We start from the raw sequence: 20,198 nt of genomic DNA on the forward strand, positions 1-20,198 counted from the left end.
CATCCACAAACACATCGACCTGGACCCAATATACCGGCCACTACAGCGGACAGCTGAAACTGACAACCGGAAGCGGCAGGGACAGGCCACTATAAATGCCGGAGGAAACACCACAGAAGCGCTTCACAGGAGGCTCCCAAGCACTGAGGATGTCACCTAGACAGGGGACGAAACGTTTGCAACAAAAACTTCCAGCTCGGCGAACAGAACCACAGCAACGAGCACCCGAGCTACAAATCTTCTCACAAACTTTGAGCTCAATCAGTAGTGATGCTGCTGAGCCAATCAAGCAGATGGACTTTGAAGTTCCCCACCCAGAATACATTCTGCATCCCAGCCACTCACTGATCATCAGCTAATAGAAGATGCTGTGTGGTAATAATGAAAAGGTTTCCTTACAATATTTGAACTGAAGTCTTGAGGCTTCATTTTGTTTGGAATCAATGTTGAGGACTCCCAGGGCAAATGCATCCTGACTGTATGCCTCTGTGCCACCACCTATGACCTGTCCTAAGCTCCTTTTCCTCACACAACTTCATCAGTTTGCTTGTCTTCTCTCAGGATATGTTTATCCTTTCTGTATAGGCTTCTTCAGATCCTTTTTCTTTTCTTATTTTCTGTTATATTACAGGTCTAATTAGTCACACTCCAGGAGATCAGATTCAAAATAACCAGAAAAATGCCTGTGCTTTCTTTGGTTCTCGTTACAATGATCTGCCATCACTATTGTACAGGTCTTTAATGCACGCTTTTTCTCTTTACTTCCTCAGCTTCTGGAATGCATTATTGAGGGGAAATGAGGTGGGGGGTGGGTCGGGGGAGATGCGGTGAAATGGAAGAGAGAAAAGACGGGGAAACTGACAGAACAATGCCTCTGGCAGTTTTTCTTTGTTACAGTTTAAATTGGATTCCTGTTTTTGCTTATCTAACTTGACCAATAATTGATTTTAGATTTGGCTATTTAGATCCTCTTGATTAAAAGGTAGACACGATGTGGAGAAGCCAGGGATGGGGTAAACTACCTAATGAAGGAGCAGTGTTTCAAAAGCTAGTGCTTCCAAATAAACCTGTTGGACTATAACTTGGTGTGTGATTTTTAATTTTGATTAAAAGGGTTTAGTATCATATAAACCTTGGTGATATTTGGATGTAGGTAGTTTATATTAATAAAGGTGATGGTTGATATCATTGATGACAGCAGTTTAGCGCATTTGGCCAAAAATTAACTAAATATTTACTAATCATTTTTATCTCTTCAGTATGTTCGCTGCTAACTGAGTACACCAGATCTTCAAAAAGGTAGGAAAATTGGCGATTGATACACGTGGTGGTAAAAATGCTGTAGTTCAGGGTTGAATCAAACATCTCTTGCTCACAGAGTGCAGCCTGTTGTTGATGATCTGTTAACGTGGTTTGACTGAGAAATAAATGATAGGATAACCATTTCTGTGCAAAACTTGCCAGCTCCAAATTGACTTGTGATCTCCCTTCCCCAAATTAACAGGCAATTCACCCTCATGTAACATTGAAATCATTGATCATTTTTGTTATCTTTTGGACACTTCGAGTTGCAATGAATTCTTTACGGAGAGAAAGATTGAAATGTTCTCATTTGCAGTGAGTGCTGAGTATAAAATGGAAATATTTGTATTTGTGAATCCTATTTTCTCCCTTGCTGTCCAAGCAGCTGAATTTCCACTGGATGGGAATGTGATTTCCTGATCATCCCCCACTTTCCAAGATTTCCATGCCCTGTAATATCCTCCAAAGTTACAGCAGATGGGAAGCCCCTGCAGGAACTTTCCCCTCACCTCCAACACCCTCCCTCCCTGCCCTGTGACTAGAGTCATAGAGTCATACAGATGTACAGCATGGAAACAGATCCATCAGTCCAACTCGTTCATGCTGACCAGTTATCCCAACCCAATCTAGTCCCATCTGCCAGTACCCAGCCCATATCTCTCCAAACCCTTCCTTTTCATGTACCCATCCAGATGCCTTTTAAATGTTGTAATTGTACTAGCCTCCACCACATCCTCTGGCAGCTCATTCCATACACATACCATCCTCTCCGTGAAAAAGTTGGCCCTTAGGTCTCTTTTATATCTTTCCCCTCTCACTCTAAACCTATGCCCTCTAGTTCTGGACTCCCTGACCCCAGGGAAAGACTTTGCCTATTTACCCTATCCATGCCCCTCATAATTTTATAAACCTCTATAAGGTTTTTTAAACCTCTGCCTCTGGCACTCCAGGGAAAATAGCCCTAGCCTATTCAACTTCTCCCTATAGCTCAAATCCTCCAACCCTGGCAACAATCTTTTCTGAACCCTTTCAAGTTTCACAACATCCTTCTAATAAGAAGGAGACCAGAGTTGAATGCAATATTCCAAAAGTGACCTAACCAATGTCCTGTACAGCTGCAACATAACCTCCCAACTCCTGTACAAAATTCTCTGACCAATGAAGGAAAGCATACCAAACACCTTTTTCACTATCCTATCTACCTGCAACTTCACTTTCATCGAACTATGAGCCTGCACTCCAAGGTCTCTTTGTTCAGCAACACTCCTCTGGACCTTACCATGAAGTGTATAAGCCCTGCTAAGATTTGTTTTCCCAAAATACAGCACCTCAAATTTATCTAAATGAAACTCCATCTGCCACTTCTCAGTACATTGGCCCATCTGATCAAGAACCTGTTGTAATCTGAGCTAACCTTCTTTGCTGTCCACGACACCTCCAATTTTGGTGTCATCTGCAAACTTATTAAATTTCCCTCTTCTGCTCATATCCAAATCATTTATATAAATGACAAAAAGCAGTGGACCCATCACCTTGTTGCTCCAAGCTGAGCCAGAGCTGCCTGGAATGATCTGTCACTGTGATTCCTGACAGTGTCTGCACAGCCTTCCCTGTGTTACAACTGCTGACTACACCTTGGGTTCCCTGGGTACCAGCCATATTCTGATGCCAAGGCAAAACTGTTTCTCATTACAATTTATTCAAGGGTAACATTTCTAATTGTGTCCAAATCAAGCATCTTTGATATTTTTGTGGATTAATGGATTACCTATGTTTATTACCGTTTGGAATCTGTTATCTGTATCATCTGAAAAGGTGTGTAAATTGAATGGACCTTCCTATGACATGGGATTATGCCTTAACTTCCTCTGACTATTTCTCTTGATATTTTGTGTTATTACTGAAAGAGCTGTTTGTTTTAAGTGTGAATATATTAACAAGTCAAGGACAAGGAAGACCAAGTACTACAAACAGCAGAAGCAAGCTAGAGTCTGGGTGTATAGTTGTCTGTAACTGCAAATTATAGTCTGCATTGTTAGAAAGTCATTTAAGTAAACTGACTCCATGCTATGTTTGCGTCACTTACAACATAACACAAGAAATACAACAAGGTGATCAGCACTATGGGGAATTTCTTTAAAACACAAAAAGAAAATTGGAAACTTCTGAAAAGGGTCTCAGAGAAGACTTGAAGCAGTGCAGAAGTTATATTTATGGCAGGACTCCAGAGAAAAAGTTATAGCAAGTGTGAATACTTGATTTGTAATAAAAAATAAATCAAGCTATATTTGAAAATAGCACAGAGAAGAATTCAAAAACAAAGTTAATACAGCAGTTGCACTCGTGTGTCTGCGGATGGAGTAATCTTTAGAAGTAATTCTACTCTAATTCCCTGGATAGTGATAGCATTTGCAAAACATGGAACATCAGAAAGATGACTATTAAATTCCCCACCATGAGTTGGAAAGCTGCAGATGTCTTGGCCAAATTTAGGTTCTTTAGTCAAAATATGAATCATGCTTTTCTTAATTTAAAGGTTGCAGAATCACATGTTATCCAAGGGGTTGAAAGATTGTCAGGGATAGGTGGGAATGTGGATTTGAGGTTGCAGTCAGATCAACAGAGCATGGCCAATTCCGAATTCATATGTTCACATATGCAAGCATGGAAATAAGCGTAGTCAGTTGGAAATGAAGTATTTCATCAAGATCAACAATTCAGTGATTTCTCAAGAAGACCAGAGAGATCCTGCTAAGCAATGGGAAATGGCAGAAAAAATCATCATTCTTCAACAGTAAACTTTGGAATTTACCATCTAGAGTCAATGTCCTCCAGATAATAGTGGGAACAATCAGTAGGTTAGTTTGTTAGGAAATGCTGGGATAAGGGAAAAAACTGTGATTCAGAGGCTGAGCCATCTATGTGGATAATGGAGCTGGTATTGCTTCAAAGTCCATCTAAGGTTTTGAAAAAGACCTCTCTGAAAAGAGGAAATGTCACAACTTTGATACATTGCTTAAAGATGACTGAAAATAAAACTATTGTAGCTGAACAACACCATCTGCAAATATTAGGTGTGAATACTGCTATTTGTGCAATAGCCAACATACAGGAAACATGCAAGCTCTGTGAGAGGTATGGTCTATTGTACTCAGTGCTAAATAGTCCTGTGAATCATGTGGTGCAAAAAGATACTGGTCTCGTCTAAACTAGAAGCCTGGTCCCAAAGATTTGACCAGATGACAGCAGAATTAGATTTGGCTCATTATCACGTGCACATGAGTACGGGGTACAGTGAAAAGTGTAAACCATTGCCATTCCTGGCATCACGTCAAGTACAAGGGTACCCAGGTACAAAATTTAAAAAAAGTCAATATTACAGTTCTTCTATAGTTAAGGGCCTATTGTTGTTCTGCGTTGGTCTTCCCCATTGAGGGCTCACTCTTCGCCCGCACTGGGTCTGCATTCCCACCACGGCACATGCTACCCCATGCTGTGCTGAGTCTCTCACCGCTGACCACCATCCGGGCTTGCAATCCATTTAATCGCTGAAAGAAAGCAATTTGAAGAGCAAAAAGGGGGCATAAGAAAGGACTTGTGATAAGGATTGATACATTAAAGGAAAGAGGTTAACCAGGGAAAGAGTAGGGACCAACCTGTGAGGCTGCAGAACATTGGCAGGATATTGAGTGAATGCTTCTCTTCATTCTGGAAAAGGAAAACATAGGTATAGAATTCAGGAAGAAGGACTGTGAGGAACTTGCACAGTTTGACATAGGAAGTTGGGAGTTTTGCAGGCTCTGTCAGGCTTAAAACCAGGCAAATCCCCTGGCCCAGATGAATTGCATCCCAAGCTGCTGTGGGAGGTGAGACAGGAAATTGCAGGGATCTGACACAAATATTTAATTCCTCCCTGGCTATAGGGAAAATGTCAGAGTTGGAGGGCAGCTAATGTGGTTCCACATTTTGAGAAGGGTGATGGAGATGAACCAGGAAATTACAGACCAATGAGTGTCACATGGTAGAGAAACTATTGGAGTAAATTCTGAAGGAGCGAGTTAATACCACTTGGAAAAGCATGGGTTAATTAGGGAGAGTCAGTATTGCTTGTCAGAGGGAGGTCATGCCTAACAAGTTTGTTAGAATGTTTTGAAAATGTGATCAAGTGTGTGGGTGAGGGAAGTTCAGTTGATGTCGTTTATATGGATTTTAGCAGGTTGGCGAAGCAGGCATTTAACATGCTAGCCTTTATTAGTTGAAACTCACACAACACGAGGTTATAGTCCAACAGGTTAAATTGGAAGCACTAGCTTTCGGAGCACCGCTCATTCATGAGGTGGTTGTGGAGGGCACAATTGTAAGGCACAGAATTTATAGCAAAAATTTACAGCCTGATGTAACTGAAGTTGTACATTGAATAATACCTTAATTGTTTGTTGAGGCTTTCATCTGTTAGAATACTATGATAGTTTCACTTCTTTCATGTGTAAATCACAAAATCTTTTTTTAAAAAAAGTTGCATTCTCCGGTTAACTGTAACAATGGGTGTTAGCGAGACAATGTGTTGAAGGTGTTAGCTCCCTGTGTTCTCTGTCTTTGCCATAATGTTTAGACTGATTGTAAACTAGAAAGTAAGATAACAGATTTTTATATTAATTCATGCAGTTTTTGAGCAAAGTACAATGTAACTCTGCAAGTCCAAATTCACCCCACAAACGTATATGTATATACACGTGTGTGTGTGTGTCTGGGGTTGGGGGTTGTGAGTGTCTTTGAGAGAGTGTATATGTGAGTGTAGAGTGGTCTAAGTCTCTGAGAAGATGGATGTGGGAGTGTGTGTGGTGCATGTCTGTGTATATGTGTGTCCGTGTGTAGTGCAATGGTGGTCACCTGTAGTGTGACATGAACCCAAGGCCGAGGTAGAAAGGCTACGACAACGGATGAATGGGAACCGCACAACAATCAAGTGTATAGTGCAATGGTGGTCACCTGTAATGTGACATGAACCCAAGGTCCCAGTTGAGGCCCTCCCTATGGGTATGGAACTTAGCTATCAGCTTCAGCTCGGCCACTTTTCGCTGCTGCCTGTTCCGAAGTCCGCCTTGGAGGATGGTTACCCGAAGGTCCGAGGTCGAATGTCCTGTACCACTGAAGTGTTCCCCAATTGGGAGGGAACCCTCCTGTCTGTTGATTGTTGTGCGGTGCCCATTCATCCGTTAACGTAGCCTTTGCTCGGTTTCCCCAATATACCATGCCTCAGGGCATCCTTGCGATTTTGTGATTTACACATGAAAGAAGTGAAACTATCATAGTATTCTAACAGATGAAAGCCTCAACAAATAATTAAGGTATTATTCAATGTATAATTTCAGTTACATCACACTGTAAACCTTTTGCTATAAATTCTGTCTGACAATTGTGCACTCCACAACCACCTGTTGAATGAGCGGCGCTCCGAAAGCTAGTGCTTCCAGATAAACCTGTGTGATTTTTAACTTTGTGCACTCCAGTACAACACCGGCATCTCCAAATCATGACTACTTTATCAGTTGAGGCGTTGTGTATCGGACTTGGGATGTTATGTTATAGTTGGTGAGACCACAGTTGGGGAATTGTGTCCAGGTTTGGTCACCCTATTTTAGGAAAGACATAGTTAAACTGGAAAGAGTGCAGAAAAGGTTTACGAGGATGTTGCCAGGACTAGTAGACCTGAGCTATAGGGAGAGGTTGGCCAAGGTAGGACTTTATTCCTTGGAACATAGGAGAATGAGGGGTGACCCTCTTGAAGTGTATCAAATCATGAGGGGCATGGATAGGATGAATGTATATAGTCTTTTTTCCTGGGATAGGGAATTGAAAACTAGAAGGCATAGGTTTACGGTGAGAGGGGAAAGATTTAAGAAGGACCTGAGGAGCAACCTCCCCACATAGAGAGTGGTTCTGGAATGGGCTGCCAGAGAAAGTGGTTGAGGCAGCTACAAAAGCAACATTTAAAAAAAAAACATTTGGATAGGTACATGGATGGGAAGGATTTAGAAGGATATGGACCAAATGTGGGCAATTGGAATTCACTGAGTGGGCCGCATGGTCAGCATGGACCAGTTTGGGCTGAAGGGCCTGATTCCATGCTGTATTACTCTATGACCAAGATTAGTAGAGTGGTTAAAGTGGAGAAGATGGTTGGAGGTTACGGGAAGATATAGATGAGTCGATCAGATGGACAAAACCAGGTATTTAATCCTCATAAGTATGAGATGATGCACTTTGAAAGAAGAAACAAGATGAGGGAGTATTTAATCAATGACAAGACACTGGGTAGCTTAGAGGAGCAGAGGGCTCTTGGGTTAATTATTCATGGATCCCTGAAGTCGGCAGAGCACATGGATAGGACAGTGAGGGAGGCATATGGAACACTTACGTTCACCAGCTGGAGCATAGAGTATAAGAGCAAAGAGAATCTTGGAGTTGCACAGAGTGTTGATCAGCTACAACTGGAGTATTGTGTGCAATTCTAGTTGCCTGACCACAGTACGGATGTGACAACACTGGAGAGCATACAGAGGAGGTTCATCAGGATGTTGCCTGGGATGGAGAAACTGAGCTATAAGGGGAGACTAGACAGGCCTGGATTGTTTTCTTTAGGGAAGACTGAGGGAAGACATGATTAAGGTTTATAAGATTATGAAGGACGTGGACAGGATGAATGTATGCTCTCCAGTGTTGTCACATCCGTACTGTGGTCAGGCAACTAGAATTGCAGCTGTTCCCCTTGGTTGAGGTGTCGATTACAAAAAGGCATAGTTTTGGCATAAATGCCAGAAGATACAGAGGAGATTTGGGGAAAAAAAAACTTTTTTTCCCATCAGCAGATGTTGGGAATCTGGAATGCAGTGCCTGGAAAGGTAGTAGAGAGTGAAAACCTTACAGCCTTTAAAATATATTTGGATGAGCACTTCAAATATCATAATGTTCAAGGATATGGCATAGTGCAGGAAATTGGGACGAGTGCGCCTTTAGTGGTAGTTATATTGGTGCAGACTTGTTGGGCTGGAGGGCCTTTTCTGCACTGTATGAATCTATTAATCTAGCATCACCATCAGGGCTCACCAGCAGCTTCGCCAATCAGTGACATCCACTGCTAGCAGCAACAGGGAGTACACCAGAGAAATGCATTAAAGTCAGCATGTTATTGAGGTTAGTAGTAAGACTGACCAGGGTGAATATTCCGTATTCAAGAATCTTCAAGAAGAAGGGAAGCAGGCCTTACACATCATAAGTATGACAAATTATGTGAAGGAAGTCAACATTTAAAGCGTATGAACAAATAGACACCCTCCACTAAAAAATAAATTGGGCAACAAACGCTCAAGATCGAAGTATATGTTGGAGCTACATTTATCCAGCTAATGTACCTACCAGAATGTTGAGGGCTCTGCACCTGGATTGTCGGATGACTGGATGAAACAATTCTTTTTATTCATTCATCAAATGTGGGCTTAGCTGTCTGGGATAGAATATATTCCCCAGGGATCTGAAGGTTATGACCATCTATGAGCTCACAAAGATAACATAAAATATCTGTAACTATCCAATCAATAAGAAGAAAATCTACAGCCGAAGAGACTGAGAATCCTTGCATTTAATCTGATACTGCTATTAGACAGGAGCTGGGGAATACAGAGTGGGAACAATTTTAAACGCTGTAAGGTTTTCACTCTCTACTAACTTTCCAGGCACTGCAATCCAGATTCCCAACATCTGCTGATTGAAATTGTGCCCACAACAGAAACGTGGAAGCTGTTTAAGGAGCACTTGTTGCGAGTGTTGGATAACTTTGTCCCATTGAGACAGGCAAGGAATGGTAAGGTGAAGGAGGCTTGGATGACAAGAGAAGAGGAGCTTCTCGTCAAGAGGAAGAAGGAAGCTTACTTAAGGTTGAGGAAGTAAGGATCTAGCACAGCTTGAGAGGATTACAGGGTAGCTAGGAAAGAACTCAAAAATGGACTGAGGAGAGCTAGAAGGAGGCACGAAAAAGCCTTGGTTGGAAGATTTAGGGAAAACCCAAAGGCATTCTACACCTACGTGAGGAATAAGAGAATGATCAGAGAGAGGATAGGGCCAATCAGGAGTAGTGGAGGGAACCTGTGCCTGGAGTTTGAAGAGAAAGGGGAGGCTCTAAATGAGTATTTTGCTTCAGTATTCACTCAAGAGAGGAACCTTGTTGATAGTGAGAACACTGTGGACCAGATTAATAGGCAATGATCTTTGCATCCTCACTCTCCACAGGACTGGTACCGGATTATTGGAGCGAGGCAAATGTTGTTCCTCTATTCAAGAAAGAGAATGGGGAAATCTCTGGGAATTATAGACCAGTCAATCTTATGCCTGTGGTAAGCAAGGTATTAGAAAGGATTCTGAGAGATAGGACTTATGACTATTTGCAAAAACATAGTTTGATTATAGATCATCAGCATGGTTCTTTGAGGGCAGGTCATGCCTCACAAGCCTTATTGAGTTCTTTGAGGATGTGACAAGATGATGAAGGTTGACCAGTGGATGTGGTGAATATGGATTTCAGTAAGGCATTTGACAAGGTTCCCCACGGTAGGCACATTCAGAAAGTTAGGAAGTATGGGATACAGGGAAATTTGGCTATCTGGATATAAAATTGGCTGGCCGAAAGAAGACAGCGAGTGGTAGTGGATGGAAAGTATTTCACCTGGAAGTTGATGACCAGGGGGGCCCACAGAGATTTGTTCTTGGGCTTCTGCTCTTTGTAGTTTTTATAAATGACTTGGACGAAGATGTAGAAGGGTGGGCTAGTAAGTTTGCTGATGACACAAAGGTTAATGGTGTTGTAGATACCAGAGAACTGGGCTGAGAAGTGGCAGGTGGAGTTTAACCTGGATAAATGCGAAGTGATGCATTTTGGAAGGTTGGATTTGAATACTGAATACAGGGTTAAAGATAGGACTTTTGGCAGGGTGGAGAACAGCAGGATGTTGGAGTCCATAAATCCCTCAAAGTTGCCACCCAAGTTGATAGAGTTGTTAAGAAGGCATATGATGTTTTGGCTTTCATTAACAGCAGGATTGAGTTTAATAGCTGCAAGGTTTTGCTGCAGCTCAATAAAACCCTTGTTAGACCATACTTGGAATATTGTGTTCAGTTCTGGTCACCTCATTGTAGGAAGGATCTGGATGCTTTAGAGACGGTGCAGAGGAGACTTACCAGGATGCTGTCTGGATTGGAGGTCTTGTCTTAGGAAGAGAGGTTGAGTGAGCTAGGGCTTTTCACACTGGAGAGAAGCAGGAAGAGTGGTGACTTGATAGAGGTGTACAAGATAATTAGAGGCATAGATAGAGGAGATAACCAGAGACTTTTCCCCAGGGCAAAAATGTCACGAGGGGTCATAATATTAAGGTGATTGGAGGAAGGTATAAGGGAGATTTCAGAGATAGGTTCTTTACACAGAGAGTGGTGGATATGTGGAATGCACTGTCAGTGGTGATGGTAGAGTCAGAAATATTAGGGACATTTAAGTGACACTTGGATAGGCACATGGATGGCAGTAAATTGAGGGGTGTGTGTGTTAGGTTGACCTTAGATTAAGATAAATGCTCGGCACAACATCGTGGACAGAAGGACCTGTATTGTGCTGTACTAATCTATATTCTATGTTCTATGAGTCAATTTGCAACTTACAACAATTGTATCCAGACAGAGTTTATGCCATAGCCATCTTTGAAAGCAAAGCTGTATTGCATCTCAGAGAAGATACAATTATATTAATCGACTCTCCTAGAACATGTAGCATTTACATACATGAGAAGATTAAGAGTACATTTGACAACCTAGAACACAATGATGTTATCATTGTGTTTGTCAGCACACAGGCTGGTGCACTTATATTGCACATGTGCTGGAGAAAGGTGACACGATCAGGGTATGTTCGGACAGAAGACATTGAAAACTTTCTCTCAAGAGATGCGACACAAAATTCCAACAATTGAAGATCAGAACTAATATTGCCAAGTACTAAGTTCTTCTCAAGCCAGATGCCGAACAGAAATATTGGTCAGTCCGTTTGGTATCTCAGGAAATCACTACTTTCAGAACACCATTTTGATGATCAAAACACAAACTGAAGAAGAGTCACTAAACCCAAAATGTTAACTTTGCTTTCTTTACAAAGGTTCTGTCAGACCTGCCGAGTACCTCCAGAAATTTCTATTTCTATTTAAGATTTCCAGCATCTGCAATCCTTTGTTTTATTGTACCATTTAGAGAATATTGCTTCCAGAAATTACCTTTCAGTTTGTCAGTTGGGTTCTGTTCCAGCAGCACACTGATAGAGTTAATGAAAATATTCTGGATGTTTGCATATTGTGAATGACTTTGCTTTGATGAGAAAAATGAAAGAACAGCATGACCAAAATCTACTTAAGTCTTAAAAAGACTTAAATAAGACACTAACCTCTGGATATGTTTCACCCCCTTTAGCCCTGTTTCCTTTATTTCTGCTACTTTTTAAAATTCGTATTCTGTAATTGAGTATGAAACCAAAGTGGTGGCGGAGAATGGTGACTTGTACATTTTTCACTGTACTCCTGTTTCCTATCCTTGAGTACATGAGACAATAAAGTCTAATTCTAATTCTAATTCTCCCCAATGGCAGCAACCCAAGGTGAAGGATTTTCCTTCAGCAACTAAAAGTGGCCAGTGAATGTCAGACAGATCAACTTTTCTTGGCACCATCTGTTCAGGTTATGGGGTCCATCCCAAATTGGCAAGGTCAAATATGAACAACACATAAGTACTCCCAAGGTAATGAACAGTCAGAGATGTCTCCATTTTAATTTCCTAGCACCATAAGTAGCAAACTATCCTGAGAAAGCATCGTGGTTAAGATAATTTTAAGGAAAGGCACATCATATATATGGCAGGAGTACCATCAGCACACTTAAATAAGCATTATATATAAAAAATACACATACATATATATAAAATGCTTATTTAAGTGTGCTGATGGTATTCCTGCCTGTGTGTGTATATATGTGTGTGTATATATATTATATATATTATACATGGAAGAAGAAATTCTGGAAGTCAATGCATCTCAAATGCTGCATGTATCATGCAGGATGGTAAACAAATTGCATTTGGATCCACAAACCTATTGTGACAAAAATCCAGTGATTCCAACATTGGGTGTAAAACACTTGTGCTGCTATTCAGTATTACAAGATGATATATGTATTTAATGAGGAATCTACTCACTTTTGAAACCAGTCATAAATATTGGAATTTTTGGCATAGACCACTAACAAGAGCACTATCTACACAACAACTTCTGGTAAAAGCACAGAGATATGACGTTGGTGGCTGCTGCACATCTGGAAACAAAATGGCTACCCTTCTGGACATGATCTCTGCCAATGATGTTAAAGCTATATTTGGAAGGCAAGTTAAAATTGCCTTACCAAACCAGCATGTGCCTCTGAGTTCTCAAAAGTATTAGAAAAAATCTTGAACAACAAGTGAAAATGAACATCTTGCATGACCTATGTGCATGTGCTGAACTGCCTAATCTACATGTAGGAAGAAGGTTGGAGTCACACATCTGACACAGGGAACATGTTTACCTGCAGAGATGTTAAATGTAGTCTGTGACCCTAAATACTCAGAATCTACAACATCTAATTGGAACACCATTAAGGAGAAACAGAATCCAACTTGGGGAACTGCTCAAAACTCAAAAATAGGCTTTCTATGCATCTAGGACCAGAAAGCATAATGACAAAAGAAGGGGTTGCAAATTCAAGACAGAGATTAGGAGAAATTTCTTCTGTCAGAAGTTAATGAACCTGCGGAACTATTTACAGCAGAGGGCTGTCAAGTCTGTGTCACTAAATAAATTCAAGGCTGAGATAGACAGAATTTTATTCAGTAAGGTAATCAGGGATAATGAGAATAAAGCAGGAAGCAAGTGGAGAATTATGAGATCAGCCATGATTTCACTGAATGGTGGAGCAGACTCATTCGGTCAAATGTCCTACTTCTGCTCCTGCATCTTCCATCAGGACGACAAACAACACGTTAACAACATAAAATTCTAACAAAACTACACATTCAGGAACGTGACACCAGCACAAGATGTGTTGGCATTATCAAACCATCATTAGGATACACAGAATTTTACATTATCGAGCTCTTAAATTTTTCATTTCTTGTTTCGGTGTAAATAGTTTTTCAGCAACCCAAATGTATTTTCACTTTTTGTACACTTGTGTACACAGTTCCAACTTGGTATAAAAAGAGTTGTTGTGCTTTTGTTTCTATTCTCTCATGGGACACCGATATCGCTGACTGACTAGCATTTTTTTGCCCATCCCTAATTGCCCCGAAAAGGTGTTGGTGAGCTGCCAGCTTGCCCCCCAGCTGTCCAGTGGTATGAGTTTAAGTGCTGTGATGCTTTAAGAGCTAGATATGCTAATGAGCCAATGGCCAGGATGAAACCACTTGACCAACTGCCATGTGCAGTTAGTAGAAGCTAGAGTCCTGATGTATATATAATTATTTGTCACTGCAAGTTGCGATTGAATAAACCTGTATGAAATTTTCAAGTAAAATTTTCAAGTTTAGAATCCAGATTATTAACTGTGTTATTGAACAATAATTTAAGAAATGACACATTTCTGTTCCTTGTATATTCTTCAGGAAAGAACTGGGTTTATCCAGCACTCCTGGGAGTGATAAAACCCCTCAGCCGAAAACACCAGGTAATGATAGATCAATATCCATTCAGGTACTAACAGACAGCATTGAAAGAATATTGACACATAGGGGGACAAAAGCATTGAACTGTCCAGTGTAGAAATAATTAACTGGAGGAGAGCCAACTTCAATGGGGTAAGAACAGAGCTGGGTCAAGTAGACTAGGGCCAAAGGTTGGCGAGAAAATCTTGAACTAAACAGTGGGCCATTGTAAGAAAGAGTTCAGATACAGTCAGGGTACATACCCTCAAAAATGAAAGGTAGAGAAATCATCTGGATGTAAATGGGGACAGAAATTAAGATAAGGAAAAATAGTGTTCTTATAATAGGTGTCAAGTAGAAAATAGAGTTGAGATTCAAACAGAATATAGATGTTTCAAAAGGGAGGTGAGAAAGCAAATAAGAGAAGCAAGGAGGTATTATTGGATGAGGGATAGGATAATGGGAACGGATATTTCTGGGCTGGAGGTTGGTTTGTGGTAGAGTTTCAAGGGGCAGTGTTGGGACTCTTGACTTACCATATATGTGTAAATGTTTTAGACTTTTGTGTACAGGGGATAATTTAAAATTTTACAGATACAACAAAGCTTGGATTAATTCTAACTAGTGAAGAGAATAGTATAGAACTTTAAAAGGACTATAACAAATTGGCGGAGTGGGCTGATAGTTGGAAACTTAGGTACAATGCAAAGACATATGAGGCAATACATTTTGGTAAATGAACATGGAGCGACAATACAAACTAAAGTGTACAATAGGAGAAGGATACACAGAAGCAAATAAAATCTGAATGTATGTATGCATACCTTCATTAAAGGAGACAGGAGGACTGGAAGAATATACTATGTTTTATTAATAGGGGCATAAAGAACAAAGGCAAGAAGGTAAGGCTGAACTTGTAAAAGTTGAAACTTTATTGCTGGAACAGCACAGCAGGTCAGGCAGCATCCAGGGAACAGGAGATTCGACGTTTCGGGCACAGGCCCTTCTTCAGGAATGAGCAGAGAGTGTTCAGCAGGAGAAGATAAAAGGTAGGGAGGAGGGACTTGGAGGAGGGGAGTTGGAAATGTGATAGGTGGAAAGAGGTCAAGGTGAGGGTGATAGGTCAGAGTAGGATGGAGGCGGAGAGGTCAACAAGAAGACTGCAGGTCAGGAAGGCGACGTGGTCGACGGTGCCCTCCACCGCATCTCCTCCACTTCCAACTCCCCTCCTCCAAGTCCCTCCTCCCTACCTTTTATCTTCTCCTGCTGAACACTCTCTGCTCATTCCTGAAGAAGGGCCTGTGCCCGAAACGTCGAATCTCCTGTTCCCTGGATGCTGCCTGACCTGCTGTGCTGTTCCAGCAATAAAGTTTCAACTTTGATATCCAAATGAATCCAACAAGAACTGGACCAAGCATATGTGGTACTCATAATCTTCTTCATCCTAAGTATACGCATGATTTTACTACAACTGCTACTATGAACATAGACCCCAAGATCTCTCTGTTCCTCCACCTTGCTAAGAACCCTACCGTTAACCCTGTATTCCGCATTCTTATTTGTCTTTCCAAAATGGACAACCTCACACTTGGCAGGGTTGAACTCCATCTGCCACTCCTCAGCCCAGCTCTGCATCATATCTAAGTCCCTTTGCAGCCAACAACAGCCCTCCTCACTATCCACAACTCCACCAATCTTCGTATCATCTGCAAATTTACTGACCCTTCGACTCCCTCATCCAAGTCATTAATAAAAATTACAAACAGCAGAGGACCCAGAACTGACCCAGAACTGATCCCTGTGGAACTCCACTTGTAACTGGGCTCCAGGCTGAATATTTACCATCTAATAGTGGATAGGGAGAAATCTTTACTACTTACAACAGAATCAATACAGTGCACAGATATAAGGAAATTTACAAAGAAAGCAAAAACCCAGTGAGAATAATCTTTTTCACACAGCAAGTAATTAGCAATTAGCATCTGGATCACATTGCCCTGATTTGTGGTGAAGGCAGATTCAATTGGGCATTCAAGGGAGCAGTAGATGCTGAAAATATGGGGCCCCAGAACATTACCTGGACTCCAGATTCACAGCAGTGATTCCACAGACCATTATCTCCCCATGATTTATCACTTTCAAATCTTTCAGCTACCCTAGCACCTTCTCCCCAAGCATCTTAGATAAACACATGGATACTTTTGGGATAATGTAGGGGGTTGAGCTGAGAATAGTTCCCAGGTCGGCGCAACATCGAGGGCTGAAGGGCCTGTTCTGAGCTGTATTGTTCTATGTTCTATGTTCCATGTTCTCCTTAGTGACAGTTACTGCACTGACCTCTGACTCCGACTCCCTAGAAGTTCTGGTATGCTACGTATCTTCCATTTTGAAGACTAATACAAAGTACCATTTCAGATCCTATGCTATTTCTTTATTCCCCATATAATTAATCCAGCCTAATTTCCAACATCTAATGTCCACTCTTGCCTCTGTCTTCTGCCAGTCAACCAATCCTCAATCTATCCAGTACTTTGCCCCTAGCACCATAGGTTCTTATTTTGCATAGCTTATACTACACAATGTCTGGAATGGAAGTAATGGGTAGAATGTTGTAGGGACCTGAGTGACATGGACGGTGGTGCAATGTCTTTTATATGTATTAAAGGTAATAGAGTTTTTAATTTTTCATAAACATCATTGTCAACCACTGGAACATAGTCACACAAGGTTGCTTAGTATCTTTATTAAAGTAAAAGTAAATTATACAAAAGATGAAAACAAAAAGAAAACAAATCAACCATTCAATATTAAATACATCTAAAAATACTTAAAGTATGCAGCAGTACCAATCCATTTAACAACACCATCACTTTTACAATGATTTAAATCCAGATAAGCTATAATTTTCACATCAAATATTAAGTCTGACTTCACTGTTTCTACCCAGTTTCTTTTCTATGAACTGTAAAGTTGTCTTAGATAATTAAGCACAAATTTGAGAGCTTGGACTTTCTTATTTGGAAACAGAGATGAGGAATCTGTGGAATTCTTTACTGCAGAGGGCTATTGAGGCAGAGTCAGTAAATGTATTCGAGGCTGAGATACACAGAGTTTTAGTCAGCAAGGGATTCAAGGGTTATGGGGAAAAGGTAAGAAAGTGAAGTTGAAGATTATCAGATTAACTGTGATCTCATTAAATGGCAGAACAGACTCAATGGGCTGAATGACTTACTTCTCCTCTGTCTTATAGTCTAATCATCCTATGGACTTAAATTTCTAACCAACCACTCCAGGTCTGGAAATTATCCAAGCTAATCTTTTCTACTGAGGTAACCTATTCCCTTAGCTCGTCTGAAAGAAAAATAACAACTTTCTCAGAGAAAGAATATACTTGCTCTGACGCAAGTCAGATTTCCTCCACACTGGCTTAATAATGTACAATCACTGAGTTTTGAAACCCAAAAATGAATCCTTGATGATTTTAAATTGAAAACAACATAATGACCATCAATGTTTAATCTACCTGGGTATAAACAATTTTCCATTAACACTTCAAGTTTTTCTGCTCTCTGACACATAGTGGATTAGATTACTGCTCCAGAAAGAGTAGAGTCATAGAATCATAGAGATGTTCAGCATGGAAACAGACCCTTTGGTCCAACCTGTCCATGCAAACCAGATATCCCAACTCTAGTGCCACCTGTCAGCACCTGGCTCATATCCCTCCAAACCCTTCATATTCATATAACCATCCAAATGCCTCTTAAATGTTGCATTTATACCAGTCTTCACCATTTCCTCTGGCAGCTCGTTCTATACACGTACCACCCTCTGTGTAAAAACATTGCCCCGTAGGTCTCTTTTAGATCTCATCCTAAACCTATGCCCTCTAGTTCTGGACTCCCCAACCCCAGGGAAAATTTATCCTATCCATGCCCCTCATAATTTTGTAAACCTCTATAAGGTCACCCCTCAGCCTCCGACGCTCCAGGGAAAACAGCCCCAGCCTGTTCAGCCTCTCCCTATAGCTCAAATCCTCTAACCCTGGCAACGTCCTTGTAAATCTTTTCTGGACCCTTTCTAGTACCTGACAAAACCTAACAAAAAAATCCATCCCATATGTCACTATTTGATTAATGTAAAAATATCTAAATCATACATCTTTCATCACGCAAACATGGCTCTGATGTATCAACCTAGATTATAAGCTGTAGCCTCTGAAATGGAGATTGAACCCCCAACCTTCTAACTCAGAGATGTATGTGGTATCCACTGAGTCATTGCTGACACCTACGGACAAGCCTGCTGATGAAAATCCCCTTATCATTCTTGTTTGTGTTACAGATCAGGACAGTTCTAGCCCCTATGCTGAGATTGAGAGCAACAGAACAGGTAACTGGCTGCACCTTAATGATTTTAAGCTGTTGTCTAATTGATATTTAGATTTTGTCTTTGAACCAACAGAATTTTTTGTCTTTGTTAAAGGTGACAAGAGATTCACAATCAGTCCGTCAGAAGACCGTGAGCATTTGGATATCTGCTTCTATATTGAGAAACTATATAGTTTGAGATCACTCCCACTGCCCTCTAACTTTAAGAACTGATTTAATTTCAGGTCTGGTTTCCTGAGTAGGGAGTGTTTAATGCTACACTGGGAATCTGTTCAACCCCTAAGGTCTTTGACTACCCCATCACCAGAGATTCATCCCAAATTAGAATTCCCAGTTCAATTTTAACTGACCATGAATTCTCCCCTCAGGAGCTGCTTCAGAACGTGAGTTCAACAAGTACCATTCCCTCAGTATGAATTTGATAATGGACAGTCGTATCTGACAAAGTTGATTGAATTTTTTTAAGGTATATTGAAGGATGGCTGATTAGGTGTTGCGCATTGTCCATTAGCATGGATGTTAGCAAGGTCATTGGTGAGGTTCCACATGACAAACTGGACACAAAACCAAAATACATGGGATCCAAGGGAAAATGGCAAGTTTGTTCCTGTGGCAGGAAGCTCAGTGTTGTGGTTTTGTGACTGGAATGCTGTCCCTCATATGTGAAATCCCATATTGCTCAGTACTAGTTCCCTTATTGTTTAGGTTACATCGGTGATTTACATAATTTATAAACCCACTTGAATAAGCACTTGAAGCACACAAATCTCCATGAACATGGAACAAAAGCTGGAAGGTAGATTCATTTGGAAGACTCCTGTTAACAAAATTATTCACAAAGTTGACCTGTGGCTGCATAGTTTTGAAGTTGGCTTAGAACAAGAAAGCAGAGACGACATTGCGCAGTTGTATTTCAGACATGTGGGAAGTATGCAGTGTTATTGAAACAATTCTGTTTTTGATCTTAGAGTCATAGAGATGTACAGCACGGAAACAGACCCTTCAGTCCAACCCGCCCATGCCGGCCAGATATCCCAACCCAATCTAGTTCCACCTGCCAGCACCTGGCACATATTCCTCCAAACCCTTCCTATTCATATACCCATCCAAATGCTTCTTAAATGTTGCAATTGTACCAGCCTCCACCACTTCCTCTGGAAGTTGATTCCATACATGTGCCACCCTCTGTGTGAAAAAGTTGCCCCATAGGTCTCTTTTATATCTTTCCCCTCTCACCCTAAACTTATGCCCTCTAGTTCTGGACTCCCTGACCCTAGGAAAAGACTTTGCCTATTTACCCTATCCATGCCCCTCATAATTTTGTAAATTGCTGTAAGGTCACCCCTCAGTCTCTGACGCTCCAGGGAAATCAGCCCCAGCCTGTTCAGCCTCTTCCTACAGCTCAAATTCTCCAACCTTGGCAACATCCTTGTAAATCTTTTCTGAACCCTTTCAAGTTTCACAACATCTTTCCGATAGGAAGGAGAACAGAATTGCATGTAATATTCCAACAGTGGCCTAACGAGTGTCCTGTACAGCGGCAACATGACCTCATCAACTCCTGTACTCAATACTCTGACCAATAAAGGAAAGCATACCAAACGCCTTCGTCACATCCCATCTACCTGCGATTCCACTTTCAAGAAGCTATGAACCTGCACTCCAAGGTCTCTTTGTTCAGCAACACTCCCTAGGACCTTACCATTAAGTGTATAAGTCCTGGTAAGATTTGCTTTCCCAAAATGC

At 41.1% G+C, this 20,198-nt stretch overlaps 1 protein-coding gene across 1 annotated transcript in view; it reads left to right on the forward strand.

Annotated features, from left to right (window-relative positions):
* The window catches only part of LOC122539588, a 48,102-nt gene that overhangs the window by 16,511 nt on the left and 11,393 nt on the right, over positions 1–20,198 (forward strand). The window contains exons 6-9 of the mRNA XM_043674593.1: positions 1,260–1,299; positions 14,023–14,084; positions 18,406–18,453; positions 18,547–18,582. Of these exons, the coding sequence (XP_043530528.1) occupies positions 1,260–1,299; positions 14,023–14,084; positions 18,406–18,453; positions 18,547–18,582 (186 nt within the window). The remainder of the gene's footprint in view (positions 1–1,259; positions 1,300–14,022; positions 14,085–18,405; positions 18,454–18,546; positions 18,583–20,198) is intronic.

This window comes from Chiloscyllium plagiosum, chromosome 2, assembly GCF_004010195.1.
Source record: "Chiloscyllium plagiosum isolate BGI_BamShark_2017 chromosome 2, ASM401019v2, whole genome shotgun sequence".
In the NCBI taxonomy this organism is placed as follows: domain Eukaryota; kingdom Metazoa; phylum Chordata; class Chondrichthyes; order Orectolobiformes; family Hemiscylliidae; genus Chiloscyllium; species Chiloscyllium plagiosum.